General features: G+C 44.2%; 1 protein-coding gene across 6 annotated transcripts in view; it reads right to left on the reverse strand.

Moving 5' to 3' along the window:
* Positions 1 to 4058: 4058 nt before the first annotated feature.
* The window catches only part of LOC126921973 (uncharacterized), a 229615-nt gene continuing 220295 nt past the window's right edge, over positions 4059 to 13378 (reverse strand). For all 6 annotated transcript variants that reach the window (XM_050734096.1, XM_050734091.1, XM_050734092.1 and 3 more), the window contains 3 exons: positions 11728 to 11839; positions 8908 to 9249; positions 4059 to 8827 (listed from right to left, as the gene is read on the reverse strand). In XM_050734096.1, coding sequence (XP_050590053.1) covers positions 8241 to 8827; positions 8908 to 9249; positions 11728 to 11839 — 1041 coding nt within the window. In that variant the 3' untranslated portion in view covers positions 4059 to 8240. The remainder of the gene's footprint in view (positions 8828 to 8907; positions 9250 to 11727; positions 11840 to 13378) is intronic.

Raw genomic sequence — 13378 nt, forward strand, 5'->3', positions numbered from 1 at the left:
ATACAGACCAGAAGACGAATACGAATTTTTATCGTTAAATTATTATGTACTATCTCGTCGTTGTATTTTTTATTACTCTAAAAGGGGTTGTACCACACTCGCCAACATTTAATTCAATTTCATCTAGTTTATTTCACGAACGCGACTCTTGCATTTAATCGTAATTAATTTAAACGTCTTTAAGCAAAATGTTGTATATGTAAGGGACAATTTAGAAAGACGCCGTTTTGGACACATTAGTCTCCCTTCATCCGGGAAATAAGCGGGTAGTTACACATGCACGATGCGTGATTTACAATGTCAGGCATCTTTAAAAGATGGAGTTCTCTTTCCTTAATCCGACACGCGTTATTGCACCTAAGGAGGAAGTACGTATCTTCCAGCGTTCCTCCTTCGTTCGTTCCTTCGTATCCCTGCTGGTAGGTCTTCAACCGCATATATCCTCTCGGCTCTCGAGGCTCCTGCGGGGAACAGGCTTCATTACGCTCCCATAAATCACGGCCAATGTACCTTATACGGATCGTACCACCGGTAGGCATCGTACTATTATTAATTATCATCTCCGCGCGATATCAATAAAAACAAGGGTCTGTGCGCTAGAAGAGTCTCGTTTGAGAGGAAAACAGCGAAGTGTGATGAAAGCCGCGTCGACGGATATCGCAATATTTTATCCACGGAATTCTACATTCAAATAGTTTCACTCGTGATCGATAGAATTATCGTGTTCTCAGTTTTTACGTTAACTGTCAACGATCTGAAAGGACATTTATTTCGGTGAACGTGATGGGAATTTATCTCTCATACGGAATTTAGCGAAATAATACTCGCCCCTGAACGATTTTATCAACGAGAGGACGCGAACTAGACTTCTTTATTTCGCAGGAAATTCTCATTAAATCAATCAATCGATTCGATCGGTTGCTGAATTACGTTGACGAATATTTGTCGGTGTGCATAAATCAGCGGTGCGTTTGACCGTGCACACATTCTTTGTTGCTTCGTCACTTTGACAAAGGGGTTTACATCGGTGAGTGCGATCGGAAAGCACGTGGAGGCCGGTCGCGATCAAAATATCATTATTTCCGTTTTACACCCTTCGAAACTCGATAATGCTTTCCCGTAATTGACTCGCCTCAATGAATGACCGCGGCATAGGTACTATCGTCATTGTGGGTAATGACAGGATTAAAACAACGTTCGGACCAATCCGGCCGGCATTTAATTATTAGCGGTGCCTCCCACCCGCGTGACATCGGCCCCCGTTGCCAGACATATATTCAGAATACAGCATTTTATTGACCAACCGGACAATCGAAGCGCATATTTACACATACGAGCGACGTGGTTCGCGTGAGCTTCCCTCTCGATCTATAATTGGAATTTAAAACGTTCCGAAATCCGGGGATTAAACCACGCTTGCACCGCGTTTCATCCAAGTTCCCCCTGCTTGTTGATGCTTCTTCTCCCTGAATCTGGTTATATAAACGCCAGTGGTTGTGTCGCGTGCTATACATTTGCTCGTTGATTCGTTTAAAGCGATGGATCGGCGAGACTCGCCTTTCAGAATCGAAGCGTCGATAAAATTGTCGAACGGGAACGAACGCCAAGTTTCTCGTATCAAACGAAACTTCTCTTTCGTTGATTAAAGATTTTAGTCGTCTTTCAGGATCTCCGGGAAATTCGGTTACACTAACGCGAATCACATTCTTACGCGAGCAAGGATAACGTCGTCTGCGTTTTCGTCTCCGTGGCCGAGCAGTGATTATCGCGAGGAAGTGTACGAAAGCTTCATTACACCGGTGGTTACATTATGTGAGGCGCTTGAAACGGCCAGAACAAGTACAGTGAACTGCAAGGTGGTCTGTAAGCATCTGCATTCGTCAGTTTCCTTTTCAGCTAGCTCCTTAGTACGCGAGAAAGCCGCTCTAAAGGGTCGCTACTACTCGGCCATTGCGCAATTAGCGTCACCGTTGGCTTTTCTTTTTTCGTGCTTGCTCCAGCGAGTCCATCTCGGTCCGCTCTTTACTCCCACGGTCAACACGCGGAGATGCGCGCATTCACTGGATATATACACACGTAGAGAAGGAAGGCCGCGTGTTAATTGCGGGTCAACCCTCGTTTGTCCAACGCTGGACCGATGTCTCTAATCTTGCAAGCAGGAAAAACGAAAATACGAAAGACAAAACTAGGCCACGGTGACCGAACATTTTTAAAGACGTAGAACTCTTGCATACGAAAATTTGTTCTAGCGCGTCACCCCAATCCGCGCCTGGAGAAGCTTTCGTCCCTGAAAGCCTGCAAAGATACGCTTCAACCGGAGATTTCCCTCTCTGTGTTTTTCTTTTTGCCCTCTCTTCTTCCTCTCGGAGAATCGCGACCACTTAATTTCATCTCCGCTCCCCATCCCGATGGTAATATTTTTCTTTTCTGCCCTTCTTCGTGTCTATCTTACATCGTATCTTTCCAACCTTCCATTCCAGCTTATTTTCGATTCTTCCTCCGTCAACGACTGTTAACAACATCTCCCACGAATCCTCGCGTTCGTTTTCTTAAAGAAATTATTTCCGCTTTGTTGAAACGGTTCGTGGAATTGTTTTTAGATCTTTTGTATTTACTCGTACAAAGTACCTAGAATTGACCAAGGGGTAAATTTTATCAAGAGAAGAAAATTCTACTTGTGGACGAAGGGAATAAAACGGAACATCGAGGAAACGAAATTGCCACACTGTTTGTATTCGATATCAGACTCGAAGAGTTTACCGTGTTTAATTTATATAGAAACGTTTCTCAACGAACTACCAACTATTTAATTAAAGAGCAGCTTAGGATAGAACAAAACGCTCTGGTGTCGTTGGCAAAATTTAATTTAAGCTGAGAAATATCGCGAAGTTATGATTAATTCAAGCGTTGAAAGAAGAAAACAAGGTTTTATGTACAAGTACGTTCACGCTACTCCGTCATCGCGTCTGATTTTCATTAATATCGATCATCGCGACTGCTCAGTCATGCGGTTCTTGTTTGCATCCAGCTGGCCGTTTCTCGCACCTTCAGCCCTGGACGTTTCATTTTCCGAAGCTTCGCGAGATTTCCCGTCATCCGTTGTCTTAAGGAACGATAATTAATTTCTTTCGCTCTTACCTTAATTAATAATGTTTCATTGCTTCAAAGTTGATGGCAAGAAATCTCAATGAAAATTCACGGCGAATTCATTCCCTTTAGAGCTCCTTAAGCGCTTCTTTCTTTAGGGAAATCTCCCCTAAGATTTTTCTCCTCCTCGAGAAGCCATTTTCTCTTTTTACATAAAAAGCAATATTATTACCCCGGAACACCGATGTTTTTTAAAAAGCTTCTGCAAGCGACGAGAATCGCTTCGATACGACTATAATTATTGTGTCCCGTTTGTCGCGATCGCGCGTACACCGACGAACGTTGGGAATTGGGGTGCATGTGCAATTAATTAGCTTCATTTTCGTCGCAATCGTATCTCTTCTTCGACTGTTTTTGAAGAGGAAGAGGGGAGAAAGAGAGGGAGAGGGAGGATGATATGTAGAAACGTATATCTAATTAGATCGCAGTGAATCTTTTTTCCGATGAAAAATCACTCCGCAGCGTTCACGCGTACGTGAAATTTTCGCTCTAGCATTCGACGATTTCGAAACTCGATCTCGAGGCCGATAACAATGTAATTTTGATTGGATTTTCGGTCGCGTGGTTCTCGGACGAACGTGGAATTTTGTATGGTAAATGCGTCGAGAATGATGAAAAGTTTATACCGTGACAAATGATTTCTCAATGAAATTTACATTCATGCTAACCGATGCATGCTTAATGGAAAATATGCGCGCAAAATTGAACTTACGATCGAGTTATCTCTGTCATTCAGTGTTACTATACATTACTTACGCGCGTTTGTTTCCGCCGATCGATTAATATTTAAATATCAGCACCAGGTGTTTCTTACACCTATGTTCAACGATCATTCAATGAAGTTATTCGATACGATATTTCGTTCGGGCGACGTCTTACAAAGGATAGGGTGAAATCACATAGACATGGAGTGAAATTGAATAGTAAATCGTTTATTAGTACGAAGGTGTGATAGTGTTTCGAGTTAGCCTTGGCCGACATTCGTGATTAGAGTGAACCTGTGATACCATAAGGTGAACGAGTGTGATAGAGTTTTTTTTTTTTTTTCTTTCTTAAGTGATGTAAGAGATAGATGTTAGAGCTAGTTACCCTGTTCTGCGAGCTGGTGTTCTCCCCATCGATCGGGCCGATTTCGCGTGCTCTTTTACACGATCACGTCACGATTCACCGACTTTCGTGTCTCATCTGCTCTCCCTTCGGACGATCGATCTCTCGCCCTTTTCTATTCACCCGCCGATTCACCCCTCCGAGCTTCCTCCTCGTCGTTAAATTGCAAGGCGGCACGATGGAAAAGGAGAACGTCCGTGCAAGCTAACTTTCAAGAGTGCTACTTGTTATCTTTCGAGGTACTCTAGTGCCTATGATTTTTTTTTCTCTGTCTTCTTCTTCCGTTCTGCCTATATCGCTAAATCGCAGCTAAAATTAGCGAGATTTAAGGGGAGGAACGTGACACCTCCGTTCTCCCGTTCGAACGTAACAATAAATTAATAATCTCGCGACTCGTATACGCGTTCAAAAAGGGGAAGCAGATCTTCCGCTCTTTCGTTCGTTCAGCTCCCTTCTTTCTTAGATATCTATAAGTACTTTCGCTTCTCTTAGTTCTCGCGTATTAGCTGGCCGGCCAACGAAATTTTCGGAAGGGACGAAAAAACGAAAGAGCGAAGTCAAACTACCCCAGTCTTCACTTTTTCTCCTGGTCGCGATACGCAACAGAGATAATAATGACAATAATAATAATAATAATAATAATAATAATAGTAATAATAATAATAATAATAATCGATACGTTCTACACGCTCTTTGTTAATGTCAATATAACAACATTTTCGACTGCGACAAAGTACTTGATGGCGAATATAGAATTGCAGGGCGGGATAAAACGGCATATCCCTGTCTCGTTAAATAAGAACAATGATAATAAATTAGGTTTCGTCGTACCTACTGTACACGCGCGTGTATATATACTTATATACTGTATATATAAAAAACGGTCTTGAAAAACGTTTGACTAACATGGACGTAAAATCGTACAAAAAGCGTTTGTCCCTCTTCTAGTTGTGTGGTGCGCGCCCATTTTTTGCTTTCACGCGGGTTTCCACGTCGAGAACCGATCAAACGTGACTCGCCGTTTCGCGTTTCTTTCCTTCCTTCTTTCTTTCTTTTTCTTTTCCCCTGACTCTCTCTCTCTCTCTCTCTCTCTCTCTCTCTCTCTCTTTTGCACTCTTTGATTGTACGCATCTTTGATCGTACGTGACTGGTCGCGCGCTTTCGTCCCTCGCGATAAGTACGTGTAACACCACCTACAGTTCACCTTTATTTTCGCCCGTGAACTCGTTCCCTCTCGCGTATCCCTGCTGCTCTCGCGGATCGATATCGTCCAGCGTTTTTCGCGGTTTTGACATCGCGTGGAAAAGAGGGACGGCCGAATACCACCGAATATCAGGTCATTAGAATTTTAAATTTCCTGTTGTTGTTGCGCCAGATTCAAATGGAGATTAATGCACGGAGAAACGAGAATCACGAAAAGTATAGTTGTTGCTAAGTATGTTAGGTGGTTAGTGGTTATACAATCTTACAGAATAGACAAGGGAAGATAGATTTGGAGAGTGCAAAGGTAGTCGAGAGGGTAGATTTCTCCCCGGGCGAACGTGTCCAATAGCGTGCTCGCTAAGCACACACCTCATTTCTCGGCTTGTACATATAAAATTATATTTACAACAGAGTGATCTTTTCTTTTCTTTTTCTTTTTCTTTTTTGTCGTGAGGTATTCGCCCTACATGCATCTAAAGAGTGTACAGTATCAAGAAGCAGAAGGGAGATTAGCGAGAATCTAAAAGCATCGCTTGCTTCCGCCATTGTTTCATCTCGTTCTTTCTCTCTTTGCTCTCGCATTTCGCCGGCTCACTCTTATGTCATTTCGTACTCGTGCAACTTGTCCTCGGCAATATACGACGCACTGTTCGTTATAAATAATTTAAAAATTATATATTTTTATATATTAAATCGATTCTCTCTGCGATCTTCGTTCTTCCTCTTCTATATTTTGCTCGCCGTTCGGCCACACATACACGTCACACACGCACGCACACGTGAGAAAGTTTGATAACGATATGATACAGCTATGCTACACCGGACTGATCCGGACGCTTCTCTCTTTTATTTTCTCTCTCCATCTCCCTTCGCTTCTCGCATATAGTATTTACACGGGGTCATTCGCGAATAGTTTATTCGTTTGTCTTACACCTATAGTATGTATACCTATGCTTGCTTCTTTGTATATATGCATATGTACCAGCGTGTGCCTGTACAGCTTAATAAGAACACTGTTCCTTGGTTATCCGTCTCACCTTGGTCTGTCTCTCTATCAGCGTGATCGAGGTGCATCGCGAGCGGAAAATCGTGCGACTACCGGCAGTTAAGAGCCTCAATTCTGATATACGCGTGTATAATCTAGAAGACGCGCGAACGAACGTTAATAAGAAATTACGAAGGGAAAAATAATCGTTTCTATCTGACGGGGAAAGAGCAAAAGGAGATCAAGTCTAAGAAGAATATTATTAACGTAGCTCGACGCGTATTCTTTCGTTCCTTCCGCGAGCGCGCTTCCTCAAATACGATTTCGGTTTCATGAAAAGAATCCTTTTACATCTATATGCAAAAGACGACCGGTTACCACAGTTTGATCCGTCGTAGAAGGATACATCGCGACACACGACGAACCGTTGTCTCTGGGCTTGCAGATTATCTTTCGTCGCGGGATTCGGCTTTGAGAATGTAGGACGAGCTAGAAAGGGCTTGCAGAAGGAACACTATATATTCTCTTTACAGAAGCATCAAGGCTTCCGTGAAACCCGCCTCTCGTTCTTTCTTTCTATTTCTCTTTCTTTTTCTTCCCAATGGTCCTTCTGATTGAGTACGCGTCGCGACCTCGTACAGGCATTGCGAAAGTAGGTGCTCCCTTTGATCGTCCGAGTTCAAAAAGCCCACGCGTTCCTGCGTTTCACACTGTCCGGTGTACGACTTATAATCGTAACTTGGTAATTGACGAAGGAAAATTGCAACTCGATTAAGTGTACGCTTAAATGTTTAACGTTACTCTGGTGAATCTACTGTAGTGTGCGTGTATGGCTACGACACTCGTTACGAGTCTTTTGTTTCTCTCTAGGTGCGCGTTTGAAAGTGTTAGTTAGATGCTATTTTACAATCTGATGCGATGTTATGTGTGTGGAGGTGCCCGCGTGGGACGAATTATACTACTAACGCGTCGTATCAAATTAGTCGTATGAAACCAGTTGTGGCTGATCCCTTTAATCGGGGGCAGTGTTCGCGGTATTATATATCGATATTGCGGTTCGGCAGTAAATCGGATCATTCGCCTCGTTTCTTTTTTTTCGATTCTAATTTGTAGAATCGTCTGACGCTGAAAAAGAAGATGGTAGTCGCACGTCTCGCACGAAATTCGTCAATGTTAAAAATCATCTCTACTTTCGTATAAATTACAAACTAGAAGGCTAAAAAGTCGAAGTTACTTAGTAGCTTTGGTACCAGCCTGAGTCTCATTAGATTACAAATAATTTGTTAAATAGTCTTACTAAATCACTAAGAGATCACTGTTTCCGTTAGTGTTCTGTTTTCTATAATATGATCGTCGTGTTTATATAGTCTCCTGCTATTGCTCTGCTGATATCTCCTCCGTGTTGTTCGAAAGTTCTTCCATGTACTTTCAAAAATCAAAGGACAGACCAACAATAGACCAAAAATATTGAAGTACTCCCTAGGATACTCAACGATACGTTTCTTAAAATATTAAAATACTTTCTATATCACGCGCAACAACGAAATGAAAAAAAAAAAGATGACGACGTCTCGTGTATGAAAAATAAAATACTCTCGTTCGTAGTAAAAACAACAAAGAAAAAAAAAACAATTTACAAAATAAATACGCGAAAGAAAACACAATGTCACTACCTTTTAGCGAAGTGTTACAAGCTTGTTTCGATCGGACGATCGAACTACCATCTAAGTTTCCTTCTTTTGTCTCTACTTCATCTTCTTCGCAGACTTCTTCCTCTTTGCCTTTCGTTTCACGTACATTAAGACACGATGTAGTCCGCGGAATGATGGGAATGATGAGAATTTCGATGCTTGTCCTTCCTATGATTCGTCCTTGAATTACTGCTGCGCGTGCCGGTAGTTCCGGTGGTACCGGAAGTATGATGACTGTAACCACTGTCGCTGCCGAAACTACTGTCCGGTTGACCTTGGTACAGCCTACCGGAAGATATCTGGTTGCTGTCGCGTGCCGCATAGTACACCGGCTGCGTGTACTTATCGTCGTTATACAGACGGTCTGTGGGTTGCGAGTAGGTGTCCGAGTATTCGCCACCTACTTGCGTGTATACGGCAGCGGTGTCCTGGTTTTGTAGTCCGTAATACTCGGCACCGTATTGCGCCGAGTACTTGTATTTGTCGTTTGACTTGCGAGACCTCTCCTTGTTGCTTCTGCTTTGGCTCGAATAATGATGGAGAGGGCCGAGTACCGGCACACTCTCGTACGGGTTCTCCTCAACCCTGAGGGCCTGCGTCGCTGGCATCGGTGGCACGAAATATGGTAACCTGTGGGCCACCGATGGGACGGACTGTTGTCGTTGATTGCTATTCGATCGGTTGCCAGCTACACCTGAAATTATTTGCAAACGTTAGCTGCGACTTTGAAGGCTGTACTCAAGTAATACACAATTTGAGTTCGTAAAAGCTCACCCGCGACGCTAGGGTAGAGCTGCAGTAACGCGTCCAGCAGCATCCCCTCGTGGAACTCTCCAACATCGTGATTCTTGTCTCTCCTATGCCTATCCAAACTTCTGGGGCTTCTTCCTCGTCTTTCTCGCGGTGGCCTGCCACCAGCCGGACAGGTGCCCCAGGTTGGACCCGTCGAGGTGAGCATCCTCGCCTCGGACGGTTCACCTACGGAAAGCTCGTCCTCGGCGAACTCGTCCTCGCTCGCCGGTTTCGACGACGAGGGCCGATGATGATGGCGGTGATGATGATGAAGACGATTTCGTGCATTCAGCTCGCTCTCCTCGTCCGTTTCCGGATGGTCCCCTGGAACGAATGAATAATTCATAAGTATCGGTGGCATGAACACGATAATTAATTAGACGCCTGGTTAATTAATTAACAGACAATCTCTTTCGCGCGTCAAAGTTACGATCATCCGGCGTGGAAATCAAGTGGAATCGACGGCCGTGCTTTCAGTACTCAGCTGGGCAATCGGCGTCAGAATTAATTAGTTAGAAAGATCCGCCGTTGTCGTAGCCGTTGTTTTATTTAAATGCGAGGACATGTTTGCCGGGAGAATGGCGGGTAACGGGGCGATTGTTAAGTGAAAATCTCCACGGAAAGCAAAGCGTGCTGTCGTCATTAGTCGTCGAAACACAATCTAGCAGACACGATGCATGCGACGCGATCGACACCTTGCCGTGTTTACAAACGCGAAACGTTGCCTGTTTCTGTTCCTTTTCTTATGCTCGTGTTTGACGCAAAGTTTTTCTTTCCCCCGTTATTCGGTCGATCGCGGTTTCTACTTTTACATTCGATAATTGAACCGCGTTACCTCTGCGATTGTTAACCGATTGTATTGTTGCGGGTACTTGGTATCAGTTCGACGCTAACGAGAATAACCGTCGTTTATATCGGGATCATTAAAAAATGAAGGAACCAGGGCTAGCTTGGTGGTTAAAAATCAAAACAGCTATTTTAACTAACGAGCTGCTAGAATGCTACGTCGCTATTCGAGTTTGTATTTCCATCTCTTCAATTATATACGGTCCATCCAATTTCACCTTTCGATTCTCTCTCCACTTTTCGTTCTGTTTTGTTCGATCCAGAGCATTTCGCGCAAAAATGCGAAACAATACAAGAAGGTGGACAATACGTTCGATAAACTTGACGGTTGACGATTATCAACAAGAAAAGTGAAACGCACAAAGCGAGAGCGTTCGATTGGCATGCCGAAGGAACCCGAAGAATCGCGAGATATTTCGGTCCGTAAAAGCAAAGCGCGAGCGGAGCACGAACGAGAAGACGCTTAACGTTAAACGAAAGTTTATCGGTTCGCTCTAATCAACGTTACAGTTTTCTGTTTGACGATCCCTCGAGACATCGGAGGTGTATCGCCTTCGCTTCGTTCTACACACAACGTCCTTATTTACACAGAAGGAAAAGAACAAAACGATGAGAAAACGATGGAAAAACTGGAGGATGCTTCACGGATTACTGCGGTTGCACTTTTAATCTCCGTTATTTTATATCTTGGCGTATTTATCATCGGTTTAAGCGATAGCGAGTAAACTAGGATTTTCCCGGGGGATGAAACTTGAATTCCGCGAAGCGAAGTGGTGTTCGTTGTCGGGCGAAATCATTTCGAAAGCGTAAAATATACGTTCCCTTCGAACAACAGCTGCCAGTTGCATTCTGTTCCTCCATCGGCTCGCGCGATTCGAGTGCCGTGCAAAAACAGCCAAGGTCTCCGATGAGATTCGACCTAACTTTTTAATGAAAAAGGATCCGCGTAGATAAGAGACCACCCCGCGTGACGTTAACCAAGACAAATTATTCCGAGGCAGCGCAGGAATACGATCTCGCATAATATCGCGTATGCTCGTGTGCGAGTGTACAATAAGTTAGAAGCGAGGCGCATCGAGTCGCGCAGCATGTAGTGTATTCGATTACTCCGTCCTCGTCAAACGTCGAAAGTCTCATCACCATGCTAATTAGCTATCCGACTAATGGGAAATATAAGTCAGAGGTCGTGTCACGCTTATCTCCTTGCACCGAAGGTCGGGCGGTGAACGGAGGAATAGATGTGGAGTAGTGTGGATCCCTTGCGCGACACCCAGAGGACCAGACTATCAAGATACTCGCCACGTGAAAGGAGCAAGATACACGGGGAAGAAGATGAACAGCTTCCGATTCCGTTCTGACGGAGATTAGACGCCGACCCGGCTAACTTCATCGCCGACAGTTCGTCGAATTAATTGGGAGATAAGCGAGCAGAGAAAAATGATAGCGACGAATAAATCGAGCGTTCTTTCGTCAACCGTGTCACGCGAAGAGAGAAAATTCTCTCGGCAACGAGCAGCAACGAGGAAAACTCTCGGAAAGTTAGAGGAATAGAGGGTGAACTTTGTTTTCCCTCGCCAATATTTGGAATCGTGGTTTAGCTTGGAGAGTTAGGAAAGGTAAACAACGCGATTAATCGAGAGGCAAAGAAGAAGAAGAGCTGGAAGAAGCTTGCAATTCAGTGTTAGCCAACAGCAAAGAACACCCAGATTCAACTCTCTATCGTGGATTAATGGCGACACGGTGCACTCGAATTCTACCTACGTTCTGCCGCAGCAGGATCGAGCCCGAAGATCGCGCGCAATTCCTCAAAGTCTTCACAGCTGAGTCTCATCTAGAAGGAGATCGTGTAATTGACGTTTATACGCGGAACGTTAAGACGTTTACCAATAGGAGATGCGGCAATTGGAATATCGCAAACCATTGAAACCGAGGAATTCCATTCGTTGTGTTACTTACCGTTACTGAGCTCCTCGTAAACAGGATTGTAGAGGTCCTGCGACGTGTACGGATCAGGCCCAGGACTGCTACATACGAATACGCCTCTGTTGGTGTCCTTCACGTCCAACATCTGTCGTGAAAAATAGCGAATAAAAATAATTAGAACCTATCGCGTTTCCAGATTTTTCGCTTGCTTTTAAAGCTATTACGCGCGTGTGCTGAGAGGACGATTCTTCGCGCGACGAAAATCACATGCATGTCACGAAAATTTCGTTGTATCAAGAAACCAGCGATACGTGCACCATCGATGGTCGAATTAGACCAGTGAAGTTTTTTTAAAAAATTTCGTAAATTTTTTTAACGAATACTTGTCACTTGCTATCGACGTATATACCTTTGCAGATTTCGAAGATATTTGGCCAATGTGTTGGGTACATGTTAAAGGTTGCTTCAAGTGACAAACTAAATGTCTACTAAAACGAGCGTAATAATCTCAAGGAGAAACAAGAGTCCCAGGGAGAATAGTAGTAACACGGGTTCATTGCGTTTCCGCTCGACGATTAACTCGTTCTTGCCCTTAAAGACCCTCGAGATCATCCACGCAAGCTGTACCTTCGGCCGAGCCCTGATCGAAGAAACGCTGACTCGGTGCGAACCACGCGGAAGCGAGGGAGTCGTAAGTTAATCCTTAAATCGACGAAGATCCTGGCTTGGGCAAATAATAAAGAACGATCTTGACGTCAGTTTTATTGGACGCTAATTTTATTTCTCCAACTACTTTGTCGGGCAAACATAATCTGATCGCCCTGCCTTGCAACGACGTAGAAAAGTTGCGATGAATTCAAGAAACTTGGAAGCAGTAATTAATTCCTCGATTCATCCGCTCAACTCGACGAAGAATTCAAGGAGTAAGAATGGCGGAGCGACTGTGACGAGCTGATCGATATGGCATAGCATGATTTAATCTTTACTTTCTATTAACGTAGATACTGAAATCCTGAAACAGAGATCTCCCAATAGGTAGCTTCCAGGGATCCGATATTCGTGCATCGATGAATTCTACCTAATGAGGGGATAACTGTACGCGTTAACAGGGATCGAATAACGTATTCGGTCGACAAATTGGGAAAACGTAACTTTGCCAAGTGAAATTTCTCGCTCGCAAAGTTTCCAGCTTCTCTTTACAAGTTTTTACGAGACACAAGAACGATGTTCCGGTATGAGCGAACGTCGAGTGGTTGGAAGGGATAAATCGCGCTGCTTTGTAACAACGCAACGATGGCGGAAGAAGACAATAGCGTGAAGTGGTTCAAGCACTTTCCAAGTACTTCCTAATAAAATTTGATGGAGCCGATTTTCCGCCACTATATGTACGTAGTCGTCGTCGAGCTGGTTTCTTTGCAATCTACGGAGCCACGTTTCGTGCACGGAACGCGTGGAAGATTGCAAATTAGTGGTTGACAACGTTCACGCAGCGCCTGGTTGCCTGTTAGCCCGAAAATTGCTTGGCAATTTCGCGAAGAAAATGGAAGGCGTTGAACGTTCTGCGATCGGGTATCCGGAACGAACTCGTCGTCCTCGTGACCTCGAATCGCCGAAATCGAGTTACTCCGGTAATCTAGGGAATCACGAGGGAGCCAAGGCAAACGAAACCGGCGAGCTTCCCTCG

This window comes from Bombus affinis, chromosome 11, assembly GCF_024516045.1.
Source record: "Bombus affinis isolate iyBomAffi1 chromosome 11, iyBomAffi1.2, whole genome shotgun sequence".
NCBI lineage: Eukaryota > Metazoa > Arthropoda > Insecta > Hymenoptera > Apidae > Bombus > Bombus affinis.